Source organism: Bufo bufo, chromosome 6, assembly GCF_905171765.1.
Source record: "Bufo bufo chromosome 6, aBufBuf1.1, whole genome shotgun sequence".
Taxonomy (NCBI): Eukaryota; Metazoa; Chordata; class Amphibia; order Anura; family Bufonidae; genus Bufo; species Bufo bufo.
In genome coordinates, this window is record NC_053394.1 from 327,137,129 (window position 1) to 327,157,870 (window position 20,742).

At 43.2% G+C, this 20,742-nt stretch overlaps 1 protein-coding gene across 2 annotated transcripts in view; it reads right to left on the reverse strand.

The window, feature by feature from the left end:
• Nucleotides 1-19,318, reverse strand: part of LOC121005335 (rho GTPase-activating protein 39-like) — a 93,926-nt gene extending 74,608 nt beyond the window's left edge. For both annotated transcript variants that reach the window (XM_040438007.1, XM_040438006.1), the window contains exon 1: nucleotides 19,112-19,318. In XM_040438007.1, coding sequence (XP_040293941.1) covers nucleotides 19,112-19,122 — 11 coding nt within the window. In that variant the 5' untranslated portion in view covers nucleotides 19,123-19,318. The remainder of the gene's footprint in view (nucleotides 1-19,111) is intronic.
• Between the last annotated feature and the right edge of the window lie 1,424 nt (nucleotides 19,319-20,742).

Sequence of the window (20,742 nt, forward strand, 5' to 3'; positions counted from 1 at the left end):
GGCTTTCGAGCCTATTCAGCTTGGAGTAAGACAACATGCATAAAGAGGATGATGTGGTCAAAATACTCATTTGCCTAATAATTCTGCACGCAGTGTAGAGTTGGCAGAACTCAATGATTTTGGTAGGACTGTGTGCGGAATTGTGCCATACCTACCCCAACATATAAAGCTGGAGGAAAGAAGAATCGGGCATGACGAATTTCAAAATGCCCGATCCTTTTGTTCTTAGGGAGATATGCCACCAGAGGTGTCTGGCAGGGGCTTGTTCCCTTCTCCCCACTGAGAACACATGCACACACGGTTGAGCCGAGCCAGCATGTGGCTGTGGGTAGGTTTTCTGACGTGTCCAGCTTTAGTCCAAAATTCTGAGTCCTCAGTAGTTGATACCTTTTAATGGCTAACTGAAATGATGATAAATAGCAGGTTTTCAAGATGTAGGTTTCTACATCAGGACTAAGTAGTCTCGAACGCTGTTTGTTATCTTTTCAGTTAACCATTAAAAACACTGAGGACTCTCAACTTTCATCTTCCATATCTACCGGCTAACAAAGTACACAGATTTTCTGTCATTTGGCCAGCTTTAGGAGGTCTCATAATACCCTAAGCCAGGGATGCTCAACCTGCGGCCCTCCAGCTGCAAAACTACAACTCCCAGCATGCTGCAATAGCTGTGGGCTGTGCATGCATGCCGGAAATTGTAGTTTTGCTAGGGCTAGAGGGACGCAGGTTGGGCATCCTTGCCATAAGTGAATTGTTAGATGATCATGGCAAAATAGGTCCTATCTGCCAACAAGTATCTAAAAGTTAAAGGGGTTTTCCGGGATTTTAATACTGATGACCTATCCTCAGGATAGGTCATCAATATCAGATCGGCAGGGGTCCGACACCCGGAACCCCCGCCGATCAGCTGGTTGAAGAGTGTAAAGGAAGGAGCCGTCCCATAGAAGTGAATGGGATGGCTTGGAATTACACCTGCTGGCCACTGCGATGTCGACGGCGCGCAGGTAAACAATGAAGGGAAGGCTGTGCTCGCACGGAGTGCGACCTTCTCTTCAACCAGCTGATCGGCGGGAGTTCCGGATGTCGGACCCCTATCCGGAGGATAGTTCATCAATATTAAAATCCCGGAAAACCCCTTTCATTACCATAGACATACTGTTAACCAATCTTGGCAATTCCAGAAAAGTGATCAGTAATCTAAAATCGAATGCTCGACAGAGATTGTTTGAGCAGTTTTGTTTTTAGCCCTTCATATAGTTTTGTTTCTTCAGGAGAATAAGCAGCAACAGATCTGTCAGGCACAGGCTTATCCCAGCCCCCTAGTGATACAACATACCATTGAGATGAGCTAAATAAGAATGTATAGGGTGGGAGGGTCAGGAAAGATGGAGGTCAGCCAAACATCCACCTTATAGGGATATACTGAAAAGTTGTAAAGAGATCAAAACCACAAGATTAGACTCGAAAGACTATGAGAATGTGCACCTACTATACTGGGGAGGTGTGGGAAAATTAAAATGCTATCTCTGTAGATAATGGTGGGGCTCTGCAGCTTTCAGCTGTGGTTAATATAAGGGGTCCCCTATAATTACTTGGATGTGCCCTTATTGGGTGTTTTAATAGCAGTCCCGCATTACTACACACTACTGACACTAAATAAAAATAGAATTATTGTACTTAAATCAGCTATCGATATTTCTCTCCTGTGCTGTACATCTGTACATGAGGTCACCTAGTGCACCTCATTAGAAATGGTAAGTAGGGATTACAAATAAAATAAATTAAAAAGCCACAAATAGCCCAATTTCCACTTCTTTTATTCTAGACTTCAGGCTATTCTCCAATCAGAAGAGAAATCAGTGAGACCCTGGGAACGTTTCCAAGATCCAAGAAGGTTGCATCCTGTGCCAGGAATGTGCATTTTACAAACATTGCAGAATCCCCTCTTTCCCGCTCCACTTAATATATTTATAAACTTTACTTGAAAAAGCAGAGCGAACAAAGAAAACATCTAGAGAGAAAATAACATGAGAACCCATGAATATGAGGCACATTCAGCCACCCGTAGCACTGATTGCATAGCGTCAGACTGAGCAGGGACACAACAACACCCAGCTGGACCTATTGATTTCTAGCATTTCATTCATGAACTTTGAGTAGGAATAATAGAGGAATGGCAAAACATTCATAAGAATAGATACCCCAGAATTATTACTTTGGGGAATGCAAATAGCTACTAAAACAGACATGTCAGGAGAGGTGACAGATTCCTGTTAAGCCAATATGACATCATGAAAAATCAATATGCTTATGGTTAGAAAATATACATATAGTATATCTAACATACTTTACAATTAGTCATCGATCACAATTAATACTTTGTAGTATTAAAGGATAGAGTTCTTCTTTTATTGTTGGAAACTGCCAGAAGCCTCTTAAAATAATGTAAAATAAAAACCCTAAAGGCTCTTTCACACGAGCATGTCCCTTGTGGGAATCACGCTTCGTGTGAGAGGGGGATCCTGCATTCTGGACTTACAGAAGAGCAGTGCATTTTCATGATTTATAATGCTGTGTGCCTCTGTGTGACCAAATCACACTGACATAAAGCTGTCAGTATGATTCTGTAGAATAAAGGTCTTGCAGAGGCACACAGCATTCGCAATCATGATAATGCCCTGCACTTCTGTAAGTCTAGAACGCACAATCCCTCTCTCACATGGAGCGTGATTCCCGCAAGGGACATGCTTGTGAGAATGAGCCTTTAACGTTACCTTCCCAGTCCCTTTGATCAACAGTCGCTGTTCTGTCCTATTTCCTAGGCTGTTTTGGCTGCAGCTGTGATGTCCTGTATACCACTGTAGCCAATCACTGGACTCAATGGTGCATTGCATGAGGCCGCTGTGGCCTGTGATTGGCTACTGCAGTATACAGGACACCACAGCTACAGACAAAACAATACATTATAGCTGCAGCCTGGGGGGAAAGGAAGAAGCAACAGCGATGGATCAGAGAATGTTTAGGAAGGTAAGTTTAAAGGGGTTGGCCACCAATGTGTATGTAAGATGACTACTTGGCTAGGTCCGCATCCGTTCTGCAATTATCCAGAATGGGTGCGAACCCATTTATTCTCTATGGGGCCAGAAGAGATGCGGAGAGCACACTATGTGCTCTCTGTATCCTCTTTTCCAGAGCGCAGTCCCGATCTTCCGGTCCGCAGCTCCGCAAGAAAATAGAGCATGTCCTATTCTTGCCCACAATTGTGGACAAGAATAGGCATTTCTATGGGGGTGCCGGCCGGGTGTATTGCGGATCCGCAATGCACTATGGATGTCTGAATGGAGCCTTACTCATATAGTCTTTGTTGATATTATGTGCCGTTTGCTATATCTCAAAAGCTATGTCCAATTGTTAGGCAAATCTTCTGTGCTTTCTACATAGAGGTCCTGTCCATAAAATGGCTGCTGATGGAAGGTCACGTGACCAGGCACATCCCTTCTGTATGATGTCTTCTCCATTCAAATACACTGCACCTGTCATATCCACTTGCACTGCTGGGAGTCTAGTTGAGGTGCAATGTGTTAGAATGGAGAAGTTGAGTGATTCGACATGTCAGCCTTCTGCGTGGACAGTACAGAATGAAAATATGCTCAGCAATGGAACATGGCTCATGAAATATAGCAAATGGCACAGAATATCAACAAAGGCTATGTTAGTATGAGTCATATAATGATCTTACCTGCTCATTGGTTACCAGAATACATAAAGCAGCCAACCCCTTTAAGGTTTCTTTTTTAATTACTTTAAAGGGATTGTCTTGGTTCAGAGCTGAATCCGGACATATCCCCATTTTTACCCAGGCAGCCCCCCTGATATGAGCATCTGAGCATTTCATGATCCAATGCTTTCCTTTGCCCTGTGCTGAATCACACAGGGCAAAGGCTTTTTTTTGGAGATCTGATGACACACTGGGCTCTCCAAGGGTAAAGCTAGGAGGAGGCTCCCGCCTAGCAGTGAGCCTGGGTGACATAACCGGCACTAATGGGAGGGCTTTTGCACTGCCCTAGCCGTTTTTCTAAAGCCCGCCCATCAGTGCCGGTGACGTTACCAGCAAAACTGCTAGGCGGAAGCCTCCATCTAGCAATGTTGCCGGACTAATCAACAATTATCTGAAACTTTCATTTGCAGTTATTGATGCACAAGAGGGTCACACCAGATACAGATACTGGAAGCAAAGGTTCACATACTTTTGCTACTCACAGACATGTGATATTGGATCATTTTCCTCAATAAATAAATGACCAAGTCTAATATTTTTGACTATATTATTTTGTTTGATTTGGTTATCTTTATCGACTCTTAGGATTTGTGTGAAAATATGATGCAGTTTTAGGTCAAATTTATGCCGAAATACAGAAAATTCTAAAGGGTTCACAAACTTTCAAGCACCACTGTATATAACTTAACTTACACACTGAATGTTGCATCTCAATAAAAAAAAATCTTCAGAGAAAATAAATATATATATATATATATATATATATATATATATATATACATATATATATATACACACACACACACACACACACACACACAGTATATACCCAATTAATATTAAGATATAAAAAGATCACTGACCTCCCCAACAACTGATGTCATATGGAAAGAATCATTATTTGCTGTGAGCTTTCAGTATCTACAATGTTGTTGACTAAGTGTAAACACGATATAAGCTCGCTGACAGCTTCTTAAAGAGGTATTCACATCTGGAACACTGATGGCATATCACTAGGATATGCCATCAATGTCAGATAGGTGCGGATCTCACCTCTGGGACACCTTCCTATCTCTAGAACGGCTACACGATGACACTGGTCGCAGCCTGGAGCCCAGGGGTATCGCAGTGTAGCAGTTGTGGTCACATAGAAATTAATGGGGTTGCAGTACGAGTCGCACGTGTGCCACAACTGTGACCCATGAATTGCAAAAAATCCAGCAGCTGAGATCCAAGCTGCAACCAGTGGCCGTACTGTCAAAGTAATTAAACTTGACAATAACTCAATAATATCTAAAGTAATGCTCTTGTTTGCAAAATAACAAGAATGTGTATGTGTATATAACATGAGACTACTCTTAGTGGAGTTTTTCCGGCTTTAGAATATTGATGGCATGGGGTCCAGGTGGAATATGACGCTCTGCACCCCCAATGATCAGGTATATGAAGGGGCTTCGGCACTTGTGTGAGCCCTGTTGCCTCTTATTTACATCAGTTTATCTACAAATGAATGGTATAAAGCTGCAATAACCTGCCCCATTGCTGCTAATGGGAGGACGTGCTTGCGCTATTGCCATAGCCCCTTCAATCAGCTGTCCTGTGCTCTTTTGTCTGACACTGTCCTCTGTATAGTCTTCAACATTCTGAACCCAGAAAACCCCTTTAAACTCAGAAAAACCTGGTTCAAAAGCCTAGCACATAATGCTAGGATCAATGTCTTGTCATGTCAGACTGATGAGACTGTTATTCTGAATGAAAACCCATGATCCTTCGGTCTTAAGAGCCTATAATTGTGAGATAAATGCTTATACATAGAGCGTTCCCTTAAGGCCTCTTGCACGTGAACGTTTTATATTTTTTTTCGTTTACGTTCTGTTTTTGTGTTCCGTATGCGGACCATATACGGAACCATTCAGTTCAATGCCTTCCGTTTCCGTATTTCCATTCCATTCAAAGATAGAACCTGTCCTATTATTGTCCGCATAACGGACAAGGCTAGTACTGTTCTATCATGGGCCAGCTGTTCCGTTCCGCAAAAAAAACGGAATGCACACGGACGTCATCCGTATTTTTTGTGAATCCTTTTTTAGTGGACCGCAAAATACTGAAAAAGGCATACTGTCGTATGCAAGAGGCCTAAGGCAATAAGGGAAACACATCCACAGTCCTGATCTTGCAAACAAAAGAAAAAAAAATGACTATGTATAACATCAAGTGACCTTATTTTTTACAGTGACAACCATTTTCGCTAGAGAGACCACAACATCAGTATACAGATACATATAATACTCAAAATTTGCCACATATTTAACCACTTAAGGACCACAGGTTTATACCCCCCTAAAGACCAGGCCCTTTTTTACAAATCGGCACTCCACAACTTTAGCGGTTTATTGCTCGGTCATGCAACTTACCACCCAAATGAATTTTACCTCTTTTTCTTCTCACTAAGGGCTCTTTCACACCTGCGTTGTTGTGTTCCGGCATAGAGTTCCGTCGTCGGGGCTCTATGCCGGAAGAATCCTGATCAGGATTATCCTAATGCATTCTGAATGGAGAGAAATCCGTTCAGGATGCATCAGGATGTCTTCAGTTCCGGAACGGAACGTTTTTTGGCCGGAGAAAATACCGCAGCATGCTGCGCTTTTTGCTCCGGCCAAAAATCCGGAACACTTGCCGCAAGGCCGGATCCGGAATTAATGCCCATTGAAAGGCATTGATCCGGATCCGGCCTTAAGCTAAACGTCGTTTCGGCGCATTGCCGCATCCGACATTTAGCTTTTTCAGAGTGGTTACCATGGCTGCCGGGACGCTAAAGTCCTGGCAGCCATGGTAAAGTGTAGCGGGGAGCGGGGGAGCAGTATACTTACCTTCCGTGCGGCTCCCCGGGCGCTCCAGAGTGACGTCAGGGCGCCCCAAGCTCATGGATCATGTGATCACATGGATCACGTCATCCATGCGCATGGGGCGCTCTGACGTCATTCTGGAGCGCCCGGGGAGCCGCACGGACTGTAAGTATACCGCTCCCCCGCTCCCCGCTCCTACTATGGCAACCAGGACTTTAATAGCGTCCTGGGTGCCATAGTAACACTGAATGCATTTGGAAGACGGTTCCGTCTTCAAATGCTTTCAGTACACTTGCGTTTTTCCGGATCCGGAGTGTAATTCCGGCAAGTGGAGTACACGCCGGATCCGGACAACGCAAGTGTGAAAGAGGCCTAATAGAGCTTTCATTTGGTGGTATTTCATTGCTGCTGACATTTTTACTTTTTTTGTTATTAATCGAAATTTAACGATTTTTTTGCAAAAAAATGACATTTTTCACTTTCAGTTGTAAAATTTTGCAAAAAAAACGAGATCCATATATAAATTTTGCTCAAAATTTATTGTTCTACATGTCTTTGATAAAAAAAAAATGTTTGGGTAAAAAAAAAATGGTTTGGGTAAAAGTTATAGCGTTTACAAACTATGGTACAAAAATGTGAATTTCCGCTTTTTGAAGGAGCTCTGACTTTCTGAGCACCTGTCATGTTTCCTGAGGTTCTACAATGGCCAGACAGTACAAACACCCCACAAGTGACCCCATTTTGGAAAGAAGACACCCCAAGGTATTCGCTGATGGGCATAGTGAGTTCATGGAAGTTTTTATTTTTTGTCACAAGTTAGTGGAATATGAGTCTTTGTAAGAAAAAAAATAAAATAAAAAAAAATCATCATTTTCCACTAACTTGTGACAAAAAATAAAAACTTCCATGAACTCACTATGCCCATCAGCGAATACCTTGGGATGTCTTCTTTCCAAAATGGTGTCACTTGTGGGGTAGTTATACTGCCCTGGCATTCTAGGGGCCCAAATGTGTGGTAAGGAGTTTGAAATCAAATTCTGTAAAAAATGGCCAGTGAAATCTGAAAGGTGCTCTTTGGAATATGGGCCCCTTTTCCCACCTAGGCTGCAAAAAAGTGTCACACATGTGGTATCTCTGTATTCAGGAGAAGTTGGGGAATGTGTTTTGGGGTGTCATTTTACATATACCCATGCTGGGTGAGAGAAGTATCTTGGCAAAAGACAACTTTGTATAAAAAAATGGTAAAAGTTGTCTTTTGCCAAGATATTTCTCTCACCCAGCATGGGTATATGTAAAATGACACCCCAAAACACATTCCCCAACTTCTCCTGAATACGGAGATACCAGATGTGTGACACTTTTTTGCAGCCTAGGTGGGCAAAGGGGCCCATATTCCAAAGGGCACCTTTCGGATTTCACTGGTCATTTTTTACAGCATTTGATTTCAAACTCCTTACCACACATTTGGGCCCCTAGAATGCCAGGTCAGTCTAACTACCCCACAAGTGACCCCATTTTGGAAAGAAGACACCCCAAGGTATTCGCTGATGGGCATAGTGAGTTCATGGAAGTTTTTATTTTTTGTCACAAGTTAGTGGAATATGAGACTTTGTAAGAAAAAATAAATAAAAAAATCATTTTCCACTAACTTGTGACAAAAAATAAAAAATTCTAGGAACTCGCCATGCCCCTCACAGAATACCTTGGGGTGTCTTCTTTCCAAAATGGGGTCACTTGTGGGGTAGTTATACTGCCCTGGCATTTTCCAGGGGCCCTAATGTGTGGTAAGTAGGTAAATGACCTGTGAAATCCTAAAGGTGCTTTTTGGAATGTGGGCCCCTTTGCCCACCTAGGCTGCAAAAAAGTGTCACACATGTGGTATCGCCGTATTCAGGAGAAGTTGGGCAATGTGTTTTGGGGTGTCATTTTACATATACCCATGCTGGGTGAGAGAAATATCTTGGCAAAAGACAACTTTTCCCATTTTTTTATACAAAGTTGGCATTTGACCAAGATATTTCTCTCACCCAGCATGGGTATATGTAAAATGACACCCCAAAACACATTCCCCAACTTCTCCTGAGTACTGCGATACCAGATGTGTGACACTTTTTTGCAGCCTAGATGCGCAAAGGTGCCCAAAATCCTTTTAGGAGGGCATTTTTAGACATTTGGATACCAGACTTCTTCTCACGCTTTGGGGCCCCTAGAATGCCAGGGCAGTATAAATACCCCACATGTGACCCCATTTTGGAAAGAAGACACCCCAAGGTATTCAATGAGGGGCATGGCGAGTTCATAGAATTTTTTTTTTTTTGGCACAAGTTAGCGGAAATTGATATTTTTTATTTTTTTCTCACAAAGTCTCCCTTTCCGCTAACTTGGGACAAAAATTTCAATCTTTCATGGACTCAATATGCCCCTCACGGAATACCTTGGGGTGTTTTCTTTCCGAAATGGGGTCACATGTGGGGTATTTATACTGCCCTGGCATTCTAGGGGCCCTAAAGCGTGAGAAGAAGTCTGGAATATAAATGTCTAAAAAATTTTACGCATTTGGATTCCGTGAGGGGTATGGTGAGTTCATGTGAGATTTTTTTTTTTGACACAAGTTAGTGGAATATGAGACTTTGTAAGAAAAAAAATATATAATTCCGCTAACTTGGGCCAAAAAAATGTCTGAATGGAGCCTTACAGGGGGGTGATCAATGACAGGGGGGTGATCAATGACAGGGGGGTGATCAGAGAGTCTATATGGGGTGATCACCCCCTGTAAGGCTCCATTCAGATGTCCGTATGTGTTTTGCGGATCCGATCCATGTATCCGTGGATCCGTAAAAATCATACGGACATCTGAATGCAGCCTGACGGGGGGGTGATCAATGACAGGGGGGGTGATCAATGACAGGGGGGGTGATCAGGGAGTCTATATGGGGTGATCACCCCCCCTGGAAGGCTCCAGGGAGACGCCTGTATGTGTTTTGCGGATCCGATCCATCTATCAGTGGATCCGTAAAAATCATGCGGACGTCTGAATGGAGCTCTACAGGGGGTTGATCAATGACAGGGGGGTAATCAATGACAGGGGGGTGATCAGGGAGTCTATATGGGGTGATCACCACAGTCATTGATCACGCCCCTGTAAGGCTCCATTCAGAAGTCCGTATGCGTTTTGCGGATCCGATCCATCTATCAGTGGATCCGTAAAAATCATGCGGACATCTGAATGGAGCTTTACAGGGGGGTGATCAATGACAGGGGTGTAATCAATGACAGGGGGTGATCAGGGAGTCTATATGGGGTGATCACCACAGTCATTGATCACGCCCCTGTAAGGCTCCATTCAGACGTCCGTATGCGTTTTGCGGATCCGATCCATCTATCAGTGGATCCGTAAAAATCATGCGGACATCTAAATGGAGCTTTACAGGGGGTTGATCAATGACAGGGGGGTAATCAATGACAGGGGGGTGATCAGGGAGTCTATATGGGGTGATCACCACAGTCATTGATCACGCCCCTGTAAGGCTCCATTCAGACGTCCGTATGCGTTTTGCGGATCCGATCCATCTATCAGTGGATCCGTAAAAATCATGCGGACATCTGAATGAAGCTTTACAGGGGGGTGATCAATGACAGGGGTGTAATCAATGACAGGGGGGTGATCAGGGAGTCTATATGGGGTGATCACCACAGTCATTGATCACGCCCCTGTAAGGCTCCATTCAGACGTCCGTATGCGTTTTGCGGATCCGATCCATCTATCAGTGGATCCGTAAAAATCATGCGGACATCTGAATGGAGCTTTACAGGGGGGTGATCAATGACAGGGGGGTAATCAATGACAGGGGGGTGATCAGGGAGTCTATATGGGGTGATCAGGGGTGATCAGGGGCTAATAAGGGGTTAATAAGTGACGGGGGGGGGGGGGGGGGGTGTAGTGTAGTGGTGCTTGGTGCTACTTTACTGAGCTACCTGTGTCCTCTGGTGGTCGATCCAAACAAAGGGGACCACCAGAGGACCAGGTAGCAGGTATATTAGACGCTGTTATCAAAACAGCGTCTAATATACCTGTTAGGGGTTAAAAAAAACACATCTTCAGCCTGCCAGCGAACGATCGCCGCTGGCAGGCTGGAGATCAGCTCTCTTACCTTCCGTTCCTGTGAGCGCGCACGCCTGTGTGCGCGCGTTCACAGGAAATCTCGGCTCACGCGAGATGACGCCAATCGGCGTTAGCGTAGCCTGGGGGAGCCGCCGCAATGACGCCTTTCGGCGTTAGCGCGGCGGCAAGTGGTTAACTTCAATGTTCCCCAAAATCTATAAAACATATTTTATTAGAAATTTAAAAAAATGTCCATGTCATTTAAAAAAAAAAAAATCCTAAAATCCTGCAATTTTCACGCTGGTCACTAAGCCTAATAGTAAGCCAATAATTCCTGTTCTGTACACTTTTCAGTATTCGTTTTATTATCACACAGTCAGGATTGAAATGATATAAAAACCCCTTTATAGATAAAACAAGAGCCACCAATCACAATATGATATCACATCTTATGTGCTCCCCTCCCTGCACAATGACCTTTGCACAGGTCACAAAGCATGTCTAAAAAAACCTCTCCCATAAAAGTCAATAGGGATCATCTACTATAGCAGTGATGGCGAACTGTTTAGAGGCCGAGTGCTTATTTATTGCAAAGTGCCAACACGGCAATTTAACCTGATTACAGTACTACAGTCCAATATGGTATATCTTTCATGTACTTTATTATTTAGCTATAATAACCTGTCTACATTCAATGCGCTGCCTGTGCCGTTCATAGCGAACCCTGCGCTGATGAATGGCAGGAAAAGTCTAAGGCATACTGGTACACTTTAGACTTTTTCCAGGGTGCCCACAGAGAGTGCTTCGAGTGCCCCCCTGGCACCCATGCCATAGGTTTGCCACCACTCTACTATAGTTATATGCCAGTTTTCTGGCTTAGAAAACTCATACATTTTGTCATAAGTGGCGTTTTGAGACAAAAAATTTGACTTTTTTAGCTTTTTTGACACCCTCACCACTTTTCCAAAACGTGGGTGAGATGTGGACAGGAGGAGGCGACTCATGGCCTGACTCATCTAACAACAAAAAACTGGTGCAAATTACACCAGAAAGGTGTACAGACAGCAGAAGAAGTGCCAAATGTATTAAAAGGCGTGCATCTATTAATAAATTGTTTGGATCTTTCTCCAGCAGGGCTTTTACTAAGATTGGCGTGACCTCTGATAAACCCAATCCAGTCTACCATGTGTCATGGTGGCACTCCATTACGCTGTTGTCCTGCCATCAGGAACGGACACCGATGCCCATCATTCACCCTACCACTTCCCAGCGGCCGAGATCCACTGACCCTCTCCTGCCTTCCAGTAGCTTGCTAGATCCTGCTAAGGTGCTATAAATCGGTCTGTCTGTTTGTGTACCGACTTTGGACTGATTCCTGGATTTTGACTCTCTGCTGCCTAACCTAACCCATGCATGTTCACCATTCTGGCTCTGTGCTGCCTGCCCTGACCTTTAGACCAAATCTCTGATTTGCATAAAGTCTGCCTGCCCTGACGTCAGCTTGTCACTGACTACAAGCTTTACTTGATCTCTCAGTGCTTTGCACCAGTGTCTAAACAGCGGTCAACCACACTGAGACTACACCAGGAAGTAGAGGCCTGGTGATCCACTGCAATGAAGTCCAGATCCATGCACAGGGGTTAAAGGGTGAGTACCAGGGAAATGCCAGGATAAAGCCCTTATGTTTATCCCACAGTCAAACCGTTTTACACCGACTGCCTTAACACTATACTAAGGTCCATGTGGCTGCTGTAAAGCATATCTCTAAATGTTGTTAACAACAGCTTAGGCAAGATGGCAGATCACATAATTATGTTCAGTAAATCTAATTTAAAATAATCTACAATCATAAAATGAAAACAGATTAGGAAAAATGTGAGTTACAACAATGTGAGTTACTACTGTCTGGTTTGAATTGGTCCACAAAATTATAGGTGACACATTAGCTTTAAGTGGCAGGTTAGTGGATGCCATCTCCAGCCAAAAATTATTGCTTCCATTAGCTGTAAGAGCGATTCCATTGTTATGCGGAGTAATTTGCCCTTTTGTTTCACCGACAAAAACCTATTAAACCACATCATTGCTCAGAATGTTGATATGTAAGTTTTGACAACAACAGTCGCTTAGTATGACGACAACCCACAATACATTGCATAACCCACAATTCCCTGCAGGGCTAATGCTGTTTTGTTACAGACTAATTTCCGCATCTTGTCTGTAGTCGTCTTTTAACTTTCTTAGAATACAGAATAAAAAAAGGTGAATACCCACACAGGTGGAGCGACAAAGACTCAAGTCTTCCCATCTATGAATGCATTTATGGTTAGAATACCTTTCATAGTTACGAAACAATATCACAGGATAGGAGACGTGTACCCAACCGACAAGACTCAGCATGCCGGTGTATGAATAATACAACCACCAGGAATTCTACACCAGCACCTAGTTCTTTTCTATCTGGAGCAAGTCAATCATCTCTCATTTACATCATTACTAAGGTTGGGTTTATGTATAATTTGGTCTCCAGTCAGGCCAACGATATAATTTATCTTTGGGTTGTTCACCTCCATTTATTTGCTTATACACAGCAATTTTAACAAAAAAATATCATTCCCATAGTACCCAAAATGCAATACTGCTAATCATTATGATTTGTTCTCCTTTGCCTCAAAGGCACCATAAGATTTTATTATTAGTGCCATCCTGGCTATTTTTGGTCAAATAATAAAATATAATTCCTTGTGTGTAAAATGCACCCTCATAACGAAAGACTGAAGCTGTAAGTTTGTGCTATCCCGTTTCAGGAATAGTCAACTCGGACCGCTGATGCCAGCTGTCTGGATCCATGCATGTCCCAATTTCAACTGTATCTGCATCCTCAGGATACGGACACAACTGAATACAATGGTGATGCAGGCATCTAATGGGCATTGCCCTGCTATTGGTGGTTCAGTGCAGGTGGGCCCATTACAGTTATGACATTGTGCTTAGCTTGCCGAGCCACAGACAGTCAAAGCACAGATTGGAGAAAGGGCATGTCCCCTGAGCATTCTTTACATTAATCATGGGATGACCTCTTTAACCATTTTTTATTAAGCTACTTTCACACTGGCGTTTTGGTTTCCGTTTGCGAGATACGTTTAGGGATCTCACAAGCGGTCCAAAACGGATCATTTTTGCCCTAAGTGCATTCTGAATGGATAAGGATCCGCTCAGAATGCATCAGTTTGGCTCCGTTCCGCCTCCATTCCACTTTGGAGCTTGCAGGGTTTTAGTGTCCGTCTGACGAAACTGAGCTAAACGGATCTGTCCTGACACACAATGTAAGTCAATCGGGACGGATCCGTTTTCACTGACACAATCTGGCACAATAGAAAACGGATCCGTCCTCCATTGACTTTCAATGGTGTTCAAGACGGATCAGTTTTGGCTATGTTAAAGATAATACAAACGGATCCGTTCTGAACAGATGCATGCGGTTGTATTATCTGAACGGATGCGTTTGTGCAGATCAATGACGGATCCGCACCAAACGCGAGTGTGAAAGTAGCAAATGGTTGCACAACTGTTGTGTGACCTAGTGTCTTGCTGTGCAACACAGTGACTTTATGTCAGAATTCTTGTGAAGAACTTTCCCCTGTAAGGAAACATTGTGGTTGCAATATCCCACACTTTTAGTGAAAACATATCTGTTTTTTATGTTCTGACTAGCAGAAGGACCCGGCTTCGCCTGCCCCTTTAATAGTAAGTTTCACACCACCCCACTTCCTTGAAAGTGACCTCCTCAGGGGCCTGCTGCCTTAACAGTGACCAGTTGCCCCTTTAATAGTGGCCCCTGCCCCCCTTAACAGTGACCTCCACAGCGCCCGCCCCTTTAACAGTGACCTCCACAGCACCCTGCCCCTTTAATGCTAGGGCTACACAAGGACATGTGTCGCGGAACATTTTGTCTCAACAATTTTTATGATGATAGGCTATGGTGTCACACTGCGACATGCACCATGCTGCGACTGCGACACGACAGTTGCAAAAAATCCATCCAAGATGGATTTTTCTGCGATGTCGTGTCTCAGTGCGAGACCATAGCCTATCATTATAAAAATTGTCGCTCAACATTGGTGCGACATCAATGTCGCGCGACAAATGTAGCAGTGTAGTTGTGCCCTACGTGTCGTGCAACTTATTGTCGTTGTGTAGCCCTAGCCTAAAGCTGACCTACAGCAGTGAAGAAAAATGGCTGGGTTGCTATGAAAACCTGGAGTAAAACTGTGTGTATGTGGAGACTAAGGGCCTGCGAGCTTCTATTGGCTGATAAGGGACATGTGACTGTGTGTATGGCAGTTTGGATATGAAAAGAAAGACTTGCAGGCTTGTATAGCAGGTCATTTTTTGGAAATATCTCAGGAACGGTATGTCCTAGAGAGCTGTGACCCCCACAAGATTTTTTTCCAGGTAGCAAGGGATGTGTATACCAAGTTTTGTTGAAATCGATGGTTGTGTTTTTGAGTGATCGCGGAACATACACACATATATACGTCCTTCTTTATATATATATATATATATATATATATATATATATATATATATATTGTAAAAAAAAATTTTTTTATTTTTTTACATGATTATGGAGGTGGCCATCTTGCCTTAGCAGTATGTACAGATACACATGGGCTATAGACACAATAGACTGAAGGGGACTCAGTGACATCTATGGTAGATTTGTAGATATGCTTTGTGACCTGTGCCGAGGTCATTGTCTAGGAAGGGGCTGTAGATAAGTTGTGACCATCACCTATTTTGAAATGTGAATCCTGTGCTATCTATGCAGATGTGTTATTTGACATTGTTTTCTGAAGGGATTACTTCACAGCAGCCATCTCATTATCATCACAGACAGGATTACAAAGTGTCAGCATATAATGGAAGGGAAATTTAGAAATAATATCACAAAACAATCTTTCTTTATTCAACATTTTACTTAATACCAAATATCAATAGGTATATGTCTTATAACAAAGGTTGCCTCATCATTGCATCATTGTGTAAAGGCAAAAGGAACATTATTGTGGTTCCATTGTTTGAGATAACATGACATTTCCTTTTATGAACGTGTTAAAATAATCCCAAGTAGATATCCTCCACAGTATGTGGGGAGCAATCACTAATGCCATCACTTGTCCCCATACAAAGTCACTATTTGCCGGCAGCAGACCATGATTACATGGTACGATCTGCCGCTGGCAAACGATTATTTTTCAGCCTGCTTAAAAATTCAATTGCCAGATGAACAAGTGTTTGCTCATTCATCAGGTAATTATAAGCGATGAATTGCCCGACTATCTGCAGGTCTAATACAGCCCTTAGACTAGACAGTATAAAGATGTGCCAGATTTACCGCAGTGACTCAGACTGGATTGCAAGTTTGGTATATATTTAGACAGTTTGCCTAACTTTACATCACCTATTGACTGGCTTAAGTTACGCCACAATTTTACTCCACAATTGTGGTGCAATTTCGAAGGACCTTGGCTCCAAGCAAGGTGCCAAACGTGTCTAAAACACATTAGTAAATGTGATACAAAACATGCATACATGTTTTATGAACCAGGATTTCGGGTGCATTCAGCTTACTAAATGCCTTTCATTTGATGAGCCATATACTTTCATATGTATTGGGTTGCACTGACTCCTATTAAAAAATGTATATTGCACAGCAAATGTATTTTTGTATATTGCTATATCAGAAAGCACAGTTAATTGCGACTGTAACTAAAGCCACTGGATCACAGAAGATATATTTGCCGATCATATGCCAAATTGACACTCTTTGTATACTACTGGTTATTAAAGTCCATGAGCCCAGCAATTTTTTTCTCAGGAGATTTTCATGCCGTATACACCTAATGGGAATGACAGACATGGTGTGAACTGAGCAGAAGAGTCCTTTTACACATGAAAATTTGGGTCTGGAATAAGTGCCAATTGATGATATAACAAGTTAACTAATGCTTGCTTAAAGGGCCCTTTACATGGGCCAAAGCAAACTGTATAGGGGATGAACAATCATTACGATCATTCAGTCCCTACACACTTTGCTTGAAGGTTTCGGCAGGAGCTCCATCTCAGATTCCGACAAAAAGGATGTAAATACCACTACACGGCAGAGTTGCGGTATTCATGTCAGAAATCCGATGGACCCCATAATGGGCACCAGCATATGTCATATCAACCGATTTAGGTGTTCTGTTCCTATGCCAGAACAGAATACTAGAATTTGGCTGATCTAAAGACCCCCAAACACATTAGTGTATTGTCAGCCAATCCCGGAAGACAGTCTAATGTGTATGGGGTGCTCCTGGCTCTTCCTCAACAGATGATGTTGGGCGATTGAAGGATTGGGCAAACTGAATATTTTTGCTCAACCCTTTGGTTCTCCTCCCAGGAGATAAGCCGCCACCAGAAGTGTCTCACAGCGGCTTTCTACTCTCTCCCCATTGACAACACATACAATCTTCGCCAAACCAAATGTGTATGTGTATGAGGGAGTCGGTATAGATACTCGTCATCCGAATGATTAGCAAAACTCCTGTTTACAAAGAGATCTGCTGCCAACAAAGATGATTTGTAGGCCCTAGAAAAAGATGTGATCAGCAAAGGGATACTCTTTTGGACTCTGTCAGGTGATTGAGAACCTGTGGATACATACGAGATGATGCATGCTCTCCCGGCATACTGTAGGCCTGTTTCACACCATCGGCATTAGATCCGGAAGGCTGCCCCAGCAACGAACAGTCTGTCGGAGCTCTCTGGATTATAGTCAATGGGGCCGGCAGGCATTCCGGTAAAATCTGGCAATGCCGGATCCAGAGAGCTGGTAGGTTGTTCTCTGCCGAAACTAATACCGGCAGTGTGAAACAGGCCATATACGCCAAATATGTCTTACATTATACTGGACTGTGATGCAGAGTATTGGTGCGGATTCCACCTTACATTGACATACGTGACATTTACTTTTCATGATCATACGAGAAAAACATTTCAATTGCTAAGTGTCACTAGCCTGAAACTAGACCTAATCCAACATGTACATATAGTGCTCATTTAATCATTTAAGTGTAGAGACCTCATGGAAACACATGGATACCATCTGTTGCACACCGGTGACATTGCTAAAGAGGGAGCAAAAAGGATCAGATAGAACAGAAGAAAAACAAATGAAGTGTCAGAAAAGAGATCACATAAATGTATCTGTCCAGTCGAAACAGACTGGGACTTTATAACTTTAATGGAAAGCGTGACAATTACATTTTGGAGGAAAAGAGATTAGCCCAAGCCTGTTCAACAACATACTATAGCCAGGCCTGAAATCCTGCCTGTTTCTCGGTTAACACTCTTCTCATTTATTAAAGAGTTTTGCAGCTGCTGTTTTTATACAGATCAAATTCAAATCCCACATGCAGGATTCTGCACCAAAAGCTGCCAAGCACAAATCGCCCTCCCCAAGTCTGTCACGGCCCATCAAGCGTAGAGGACATGTCCAAAAACACGAATATGACTGAAGTTCGTGAATGGAAAGCTACTTGCAGCCCCATTTATACGCTGGACTCTGCTCAACAGGGCTTAGAATTTGCTCATTTCATTGTGATAAAGCCAGAGGACTGTAATATATTTCAGAGATGCGAGGATTTGGTCAAGATCAGATAAATGTACCAACACCAACAGGTTCATCTTTAAACTCCATACAAACAAAGATACTTTACGACGGCCAGGACGAGACAAACTTTCTAAAAGCAGCAAAAGTTTAACCTGCGGCAATAGTGAACCCCTAATGTGTCCAGAAACAGATCCTTGGTCAGAGTGGATGCTTTTGTCATTACCAACAGGTTCATCTTTAAACTCCATACACACAAAGACACTTTAAAACCATCAGAACGACGAGACAAACTTTCTAAAGTTTAACATGCGGCAATAGGGAATCCCTAACTTGTAAAGAAACTGATCTTTGCTCAGAGTCAATGCTCAATTTGTAGTAATAGTATTAGCCAAATGATGTGAATCACCGGCTACTTTACGAAAACTATTACCAGATTCATTCTCGGCTTCTAACATCACCCATACAGATCAATGACAGCCATGATTAAAATACACAATTACATCAACATATATGTGTGGTTTCTAAAAGTCCTTTGAGATTTGAGTAGTTGGGCAGCCAAGAGACTGAGTCACAAGAAATTTGGTTGCAATAATTGAGGCCTCCATAAGATCGCTCTGGTAACACAACCCCCTGTAGTGCTTTGTCACACACTCACACATTATCAGCTGTCTGCAGGGCTCCTGAGCTGGAAACCCCTTCACCAAGGTCCCACAACGGTCTGTTGCTCTTACCTGTCAGCCATTTTAGACGTCTCCCCTCACATGGTCCAGGACGAATGTCTACCTGAAGTGAATCCAAAGACTTGCAGACCTGTTGATCGCCCCAATCCTGCTGGATGTGCTGCTGTGATCACTTAGCAATGATATGACAAAGTAACAAGATAGTAAACTCCCCCCTTCCCTGTGTGACTCAGGCTCTCCCTTCCCAGGCAGGATGTGTAATCTGATTCCACTCCCAGTACATCCTCCCCCATCTAATGGTTTGTAAAGAGCTGGGACATGCATTACCCTGCACACAGCCAGCAGAGGAGGGGTGTTAACCCATGTCCTGCCAGTGGCCTGTCTAGAGCTAGACGGGAACTCAGCAACCCAAGAGTTAATGGTGGAAATTCCTCTCTCAAAAGTCCCTTGAAAACATAACTTACCAGTTTATGTTACGTGTTCCTCTTAGCAAATTTCAAAACTTTTATATTTTATGCTTTTTCTACGATGATGCCTGTGTCTAAAAATTGATAGTTATTATGGTAAATCATAGAAACGTATGACTTGGTAAATACTCGCCATCATGTTAGCATGCCAATAGTTTGGCTGATGTGATCGATAGGGATCAATAGTGGTAAGTAGGGGGAAAATATTCAATCGCTTTTTTGCAATTGTGACGCTGTGCGACTTTTTGTAAACACAATGGCTCACATTTAGGCCTCCTGCTCACGACCGTATCCGATTTGGGGTTCGCAAATCGCGGATCTGGAAAATACCGTGTGCATCCTGCAATTTTCATGGGATCCACTGTGAAAAACGGACAAGAATAGGACAGGTTCTATCATTTGCAGCCTGACCGCACAAATGCAAGCAGCACATGGATGGCATGCATCCGTGTGTTGTCCATTTTTGCAGACCCATAGAAATGAATGGGTCTGTGTGCGATCCGCAAAAGATGCAGATTAAAACTGGACGAAAAATACGTTTGTGTGCATGAGGTCTTACTATTGTGGCTGCACACAACTCGAATTCAGACTTATTTTGCAGCAAAATCTGGTGAATTTTTGGCACAAAATGTTGCATTTCATTTTAGACATATTTATGCAAGTTGACCAAGAAGAGTAATCCACTGGGACTCGCTCTTTGGCCTCATGCACACGACTGTTGTTTTGGTCCGCATCCGAAACGCAGTTTTTGCGGCTTGGATGCGGACCCATTCATTTCAATGGGGCCGCAAAATATGCGGACAGCACTCCGTGTGCTGTCCGCATCCGTTGCTCCTTTCCGTGGTCCGCAAAACAAATATAACCTGTCCTATTTTTGTCTGTTTTGCGGACAAAAATAGGCAGTTATACCAATGGCTGTCTGTGCCATTCCGCAAATCGCGGAACGCACACGGACGCCATCCGTCTTTTGCGGATCCACAATTTGCGGACCGCAAAACACACAACGGTCGTGTGCATGAGGCCTTTGAGGGGTGTGGTTTACAGGGAAAGGGGCATGGCTTAAAGGGGTTGTCCAGTTTCAGGAGGAAACCAGACAACACAGGGGATTTCCCTGTAATAAACACAAGGGGGGTCATTTATTAAGACGGGCGTTTTAGACGCTGGTCTTAATAAAGCCCTTGCTCTGGCGATGGATCTGCTGAAGTTATGTAGAGG